The sequence below is a fragment of the Elephantulus edwardii genome, unplaced genomic scaffold, assembly GCF_000299155.1.
Source record: "Elephantulus edwardii isolate Elephantulus edwardi_28Jun2011 unplaced genomic scaffold, EleEdw1.0 scaffold00116, whole genome shotgun sequence".
Taxonomy (NCBI): Eukaryota; Metazoa; Chordata; class Mammalia; order Macroscelidea; family Macroscelididae; genus Elephantulus; species Elephantulus edwardii.
Window position 1 is genome coordinate 970913 of NW_006399866.1, and position 7223 is coordinate 978135.

The 7223-nt window shown below is 55.5% G+C and overlaps 1 protein-coding gene across 1 annotated transcript in view; it reads left to right on the plus strand.

The window, feature by feature from the left end:
• FIBCD1 (fibrinogen C domain containing 1) overlaps positions 1-2805 on the plus strand; it is a 51617-nt gene extending 48812 nt beyond the window's left edge. Inside the window, exons 6-7 of the mRNA XM_006892447.1 lie at positions 1455-1634; positions 2546-2805. Of these exons, the coding sequence (XP_006892509.1) occupies positions 1455-1634; positions 2546-2805 (440 nt within the window). The remainder of the gene's footprint in view (positions 1-1454; positions 1635-2545) is intronic.
• The last annotated feature ends 4418 nt before the right edge of the window (positions 2806-7223 follow it).

Genomic DNA, 7223 nt, shown 5'->3' on the forward strand with positions numbered 1-7223 from the left:
GTGGATTGATTCAGTGACTGGGGAATAGGGGTGGGTGTGTCGGAGACAGTGAGGTTGGCACAGGACAGAGCAGGGTTTAGGGCTGTTGTACATAGGGTCGCTATGAGTCGCAAGCAACTCAACAGCACATAACCACAGCAACAATTATGTACTCCAGTGTTCATAGGGATTTCCAACGTCTGTTATTTCGGAATTGGGTGGGCAATTCTTCTTCCAAGTCACTCTTGGAAGCTCAGCTTTAGGACAGTGTCTGACAGACAAGCATTTTTCCCCAAAAAGCAGATGACAGACAAGCAAACATACGTATCTCAGCTATAAAAATCAGTGCCTTTGAGTTGTGTTTCTGGAAAAGTGTTGAACATACCGTGCATTGTCAAGGTCTGCGTGAGAGAGTGAAATCAGGTTGCTCCTTGAAAGCAAGCATTTTGAAACTCAGTGTCACATATTTTGGACATGTTGCCAGGAGGGATCAGTCCTTTGAGAAGGACATCATGCTTGGAAGGGTGGTGGGTCAACGCAGGAGAGGAAGACCCTGGATGAGACGGATTGACACAGTGACGGAGGCAATGAGGGCAGATGTGCCAGAGAGTGAGATTGGCTAAGGATAGGGCAGGGTTCAGGACTGTTGTTCCTAGGGTCACTGTAAGTTCTAGTCAACTCGATGGCACATAATAATTATATACAAGGGAACTCTGGTGGTCTAGTGGTAAGAAACTGTGCGGCAATCCCACGTATGGCCAGTCTCCCTTCCATGTGATTCATTGCCTCTGAAAACCTGTTGGAGGGACAGCTATGGGTTGGCTCCAACTCAGCTGTACACAAGCACATTATGTGTTGAGTCCCACTCCACTAGCAATATAGAACAGACACCCTGGTCTCAGGGAGCATTACCCCAGAGGGAGCACAGATACAGTGATAAGCACTGATTGGGAGAACTGGGTGGGCAGAGGGCTAGCGGTGGTGAGACCTGGAAGTTGAACAGGAGGTGGGCGGGTGGAGAGAGTGTGTCACAGGTACAGGGAACAGCACGTGCAGAGATTCAAAGCCAGATTCAGGGAAAGTGCAAGCATCAGATATGGTCTGGCTGAGCCCAGAATGTGAGGAGGGATAAGGGCCACCACCTCCGGTGTAGGTTCTCTGTATATCTCCTGACACTTGCAGTCTTCCCACCAGCATCCAGTTGGAAACCTCCATGTTTGGACAGCATTGTCTAGTTTAGAGAAAGCCAAACACCACCAACTATTGGTCTTGTTTTCTGTTGAACACAGGTCTGCAGGAGGAAGAAAGTAGCTCAGGATCAAATGCACACAGCTGGTGGTTATCCTTTCTGCCATTAACTACAGAAGAATGGCTCTCCTTTCTTCTCCATCCTCTGCTGGCGTGTGTGTGTGTGTGTGTGTGTGTGTGATTTTCGGAGCCCACCAACATCTCCAGCCCTTCTCTCCCTGCTCCAGGGCTCAAGAGGATCCATGCCCTGACCACACAGGCTACCTATGAGCTGCACGTGGACCTGGAGGACTTCGACAACGGCACAGCCTATGCTCGCTATGGGAGCTTTGGCGTGGGCTTATTCTCTGTGGACCCCGAGGAAGACGGGTACCCCCTCACAGTGGCTGACTACTCGGGGACTGCAGGTATGCTGAGGCTGGTCCATACATCTGTGACATGACGCTCCAGAGCCAGACGAAGGAACTAAGCCCAGAGCTAGGAATCAGGAGACCTGGGGCTTGGACTCTGCTGAACTCCTGAAGTGCAGGGCCCCAACCTCTACACTGGGTTTATCCTTTCTCAGGGAGCTCTGGTGGCCTAGTGGCAAGAAGCTGTGCTGCAATCCCACATGTGCACAGTTTGAATACAACAGATGCTCTGCTGGAGAAGGAGAGGAAATCTCCTGTGGCAGTAGAATCTTATTCAACAAGTAAAGAAAGGGGTGGGGAAGAAAAATAATAACCTTTCTCCTCTGGTGCCAAAAAGATGTGTGTAAGAGCCCAGAGGGATTGCTAGACCAGGGACTGTTAGGACACATATGTACATGTTCTAACACGGGGCCATCCATGGTGTGGAAGGCAGGTGAGGGTGCACATATGTGTACACCAGTGTGCGTATGTCGGTGATAGTGAGGGCACATGTGCATGCATGCACCCTGTGTGAACATCCCTGTGTGTGCACCTGTTTGTGTACAGTCTGTGTGTCTGTTCTCGTGCATATAACTGACATGTTGTACCCTCCTGTGCATTTATGCACACTTATGTGCACACACCTGTGTGTATATGTGTCCATGTGTCTGTCCTCATGCATCCTGTGCATGCATGTGCCCTGTGTGAACATTCCCGTGGGGGGTGTACCTGTATATGCATAGTCTATGTGTCTATTTTCATGCACCTTGTGTGTGTACACACCTGTGTGTATAAGTGTTCATGTGTCTGTTCTCATGTATCCTGTGCACGCATGTACCCTGTGTGAACATTCCCATGGGGGGTGTACCTGTGTGTCTGTGTGTCCATGTGTCTGTTCCCAACACCCCCGTGTGTGTGCACTTGCACAGGTGACTCTCTCTTGAAGCACAGTGGCATGAGGTTCACCACCAAGGATCGCGACAGTGACCACTCGGAGAACAACTGTGCCGCCTTCTACCGTGGTGCCTGGTGGTACCGAAACTGCCACACATCCAACCTCAACGGGCAATATCTTCGCGGTGCCCACGCCTCCTATGCTGATGGCATTGAGTGGTCCTCCTGGACCGGCTGGCAGTACTCCCTCAAGTTCTCCGAGATGAAGATACGGCCGGTCCGAGAGGACCGCTAGGCCAGCTCCCTCCAGCCCTGCCTGCTCAGCTCCAGCCTGACAACCCCCCACTCCTGTTCATCTGCCCTCAAGTCCAGGCATGGCTGACCCATCTCCAGCTGGGGTGGGTAAATCCAGCCCCTAACACTAAACCCCCTGGGTGGTTGAGGTCACACATCCCCTCATCACTGCCCTCACCCTGTAACTTGGCAACAAACAGTGTCTCTTCCTTTGCTCATGGAGGCCAACTTAACAGACAAAATCTCTACCTGCCCTGACTTTGGCTCTCGTGGATGTGTCTGCCAGCTCCAGGCCAGGATGGACAAGTCTGTACACGCCTGGCTCTGCCCAGGGCCCAGGTGACCCCCTCCACTTTGCCAGCTCGTGCACCCAACAACATGGGAGTCCAGAAAGTAGGGCTGCACACCCCTGGATGCCTTTGAGAAGAGGGGAGTGATAGGCCCCCCTGGGGCCTGTTTGTTTGACCTTCATGCCTCACTTTCCATTGTGCCTGGAGATCCTCCCTCTCCCTGAAGGACTGTGGAGTGACAGGTGCTGCCCATGGTGACCAGACTGGCTGCCCTATCCCACACTGCCTCTAAAGCCAAGCACAACTGCCAAGGTGGAGGCAGGCTCCCCAGAGTCCAGCCCCCACCCCACCTCTGCCCCACCCCAACCTGTCCCCACACCACCTCCGGGAGGCAGGGGCAGATCCTGCACTGCTGGGAATGGCTTGATTTGAGGTGCCAAGGCTGGGCATGTACCACCCCTCATCACTATTTTCAAGGGATCCCAAAATTTTGAGGCCCCAACCTGGAAGGTGAACACCTAAACTCAGAGGGGATTGTTGATGGTCACCCTTGTTGGCCCTAGAGGCTGCTGAGTCTGCAAAGAGGGCACCCCTCTCACCCCCATCCCACCCTCTGCTGGTAATGGGCCAACGCGCACAGTGTGGCAGGAGGCTGGAGGGGCAGGGGAGGTAGGGGTAGAGCTGAGGCCCCAGGCCAGCCCCTCATGGACATTTACCCGGTTACTGCTCCGAGCACCTGAAGTACTGCTATTGCCATCAACAGAGCTGAGAAGCAGAGGTTCCCAAGATGAGTCATGGTCACCTAGCAAGATGACAGGGCTGGCACTGGGTCAAGTCTAGAACCCCAGCCCTTATCTGCACAATAGCCTGAAACCAGCCCCCGAGCTTTTTGTTCCGTGCCAGCTATGAGGGGTCCTTTGGATGGGGGAGACGGGCACCCCAGTGATGAGAAGCATCACTGACTCCTCTGCAGGAGGCAGGAGGGCATGCCGGTGCAGGCAGGCTGGTGGGTGGCGGGCTAGTTCTCCCGACCCTCCCACTGAAGTGAGCGATTAAGCGACAGGCCGCTGGAGTTGGCGAGCCCGCAGGGAAGGCCCCTCCATGCACTGGGACCCCCTCTTCCAGCCCCACCCTGCTCATCAGTGTTGGCGGGGTGAGTACTGCCCTGGCTACTGGACAAGGCCAACCTTGCCCTCTGCCCTTTGCAGAGGCAGCAAAGGGCAAGAAAGAGGGCATTCCAGTCCAGTGTGGCCGAGGGGGACGGGAAGGAAGTTGTGTGGGCAGAAGGACCCCCACAGGCTTGGTGGGAATCTCACCGCCCAGCCCCTCCCTGGTGGTGGTCTGGTGTTGCCACCCTCATCACAGAGCCCCCCTCACAGGCAGTGAAAAGCCCCTAGGTTCTCAGCCCAGGAGGCTGCCCTGCCTCCACCCTTGGCTGGAGCACCCGCTGCTGCCAGCTTTGCAGTGCCAGGCGCTGTTTATGAGGTGCCAAGCGCTTTCTGATCTGTCATCAAACAAACCCCGGTGAGTGTGATGGTAATGGGTTCACAGATGTGTGTGTGTGTGTGTGTGTGTGTAGGTACATCGTGGAGGAGCCAAGGCTTGCTTGGCTGCAGAACAGATGGGAGCTGGGGGGCCACAGAAGAAGTGGGTGCTTTGAGCCTGCAGAGCCTGTGATCTGGGTCCAGCCAGGTCCAGCCGCATGAGGCACCTCCCAGAGCCTGTCCATATCCTCCAACATCCCCTGATGGACGTACCCCCTATGTGGTGCAAGAACCCGGGAGTCCTACCTCTGCCACCGCTTTAAAGGCAGCACCCCAAAGAGCTGGAGACAAAGGTGACCACACACTGCTGTGGTCTGGGGAAGCTGTGGAAACCAGGCAGCCTGGGCCAGGCCTCAGGGAGCTGTGGTCAGTACAGACAGTTGTAACACAGCCTGCAGAATGCAATATGGTAACCAGGGCCAAATCGACCCATTTTACATCCAAGGAACCTGAGGTGCAGAGGACCCAAGGCCTCCCTGTGCATTAGTCATTCCCTGCTGGCTGCCTCCCCCGGCTAGCCTTGTCCCCCTCCTCTGATCATGAGGAAGAAGGAAGTTTTAGGGGAGCTCGTAGTTCCACTGGGTTAGAAGCACAGGGGTTTGTGGGGAGGGCAGCATGTAACAAGTGACATACAGTTCCTGTGTAGTCCTGCCTCCTGGGGTCCGTTTGACATTGTAGGTCACTGTCCTCCACTTTCCTCTGATACGGCGAACACATCAAGTCAAGGAGAGGGTCCCTAATGAGAACTTGAGGCTGTGTGTTCAGACCTGCCTCTCCAGAAACTTCCTCTGGACAGGCAGGCCTGCTCCGTGGAATCAGCCAGTGGCCTTGCTCCTGCCCCATCTCAGAGGTAAACCAAAAGCATCAGCTGACCTCTGGAGTCCAGAGGGTGGGGGACCCTGGCTTTCTACCCCTGGTGGCCTCACTATGGGAGATAAGGACAGAACTTTCAAATTGCATTTTTGCCCTGAAGCTGCATGTAAAGCGGTTATAAAATGTTCCTCTTTTGGGCAGAAGCGGTGTGTGGAGTGTCCGGCTCCTTCGAGTCCCCTCACCACCACCTGCCTGGCCCATGTAGGCCCTTTGGCTGCCCGGGAGCAGGGAGCAGGCTGCCCTGTCACCCAGCCCGTCTGTGGAGGCAGGATTTGGTGGATTAGTGGGGCTCATGGAGGTGAAGCTGCTGCATCTGCTGATGCAGGCCTGGCACAGAAGGGGAGGGAGAAGGTGGGTGGGCAGGGGGCGTGAGTGAGGCTGCAGCCCCTCATAAAGCCCTGCTTGTTGGGGTCTGGGCAGCGGCAAGCCTACAGAAGGAGTCCCAGAACACACAAAAGAGGGGATGTCCAGGTGACTGGGCCCTCCCCAAGGCCTCTATTATTCATGTGCTTGCAGGAAGAGGACACCCCCAAATCCTGAGTCTGCCAGTTAACTGCTGGCCTGGATGGGATTGGGGTCAGGGTGTGGAGGAGGGGCTCAGGCCTGGGGCCCACCACGTTAGCAGCCCCAGGACACCAGCTCGTGCTTGGCTTCCAAGGCTCAGGCAGATGGACAAACTGACAGAACAGCCATTGGTCCAGGCTGTGCACTTGGAGTCTCTAATAAAGTCTAGTGGTCACCTGGCTCTGGCCCCTGCCTCTGAGCTTCTCGGTACCCGTGTCAGAGCCCAAGGTCAGCCATACACCCAAGTGTGCCCAGATTGTCCCCTGCTCAGCCCTCCTGGGAACTCATCACAGCATCCATCCTGCCTTTCCTGGAGGGTTTTCTATCAGGATCTGACCGCTGCACCGGTCCTGGGTTTCACAAAGAGAGACAGTGCCCAGGCTGGTGGGGCTGCGTCTTAAGTTAGTGCCCCCATGTCTGACAGGGATGCACCTTGGAGTCAGTACCCCTCGCCCTGGTCACCCTATTCTCACCCCAGCTTAGGGGGCTACATCTCCAAGTTCGTGCCCCAAGGTCTGGCGGAGTTGCTCCTTGGGGTCAGGCCACCCCATCGTCGCTCCAGCTTGATCTCTGATGATGAACTGTCCCCATGAGTCTCTTGTGACTGGAGCTGGAGTTCTGAGGAGTTAGGACTCTTTATTAGGAACTAACAGTCCCTATCGGCTATTTCTTCATAAAACCAATTTGAGGTTTAAGGACAAAGCAATCTCCTGAGTTTATTTAATGGGATCCAATATTTATCAGCAGCGTGCAGAGGCCCATGCCGGGCTGGTGGGTGTGACGAGAGTGCCTGAACCCCACCTGTGGCCTTCCCCATTCCCCAGCCTCTGTCCCTGCACCTGGGAGAGAGCCTGCTATGGTCACTATGTCCCCACACTTGGGGGAGGGCCAGCTGTGGTTGCTGTGTTCTGGCCTCTGTCCCCACATCTGGGGAGGGCCAGCTGTGGTTGCTGTGTGCCAGCCTCTGTCCTTGCACCTGCACCTGGGAAATGCCAGCTGCTGCCCCATGTCCTGGCCTCTGTCCCTGCACCTGGGGGAGGGCCAGCTATGATCACTGTGTCCCCACACCTGGGGAAGGCCAGCTGTGACCCCATGTCCCGGCCTCTGTCCCTGCACCTGGGGAAGGCCAGCTGTGACCCCATGTCCCG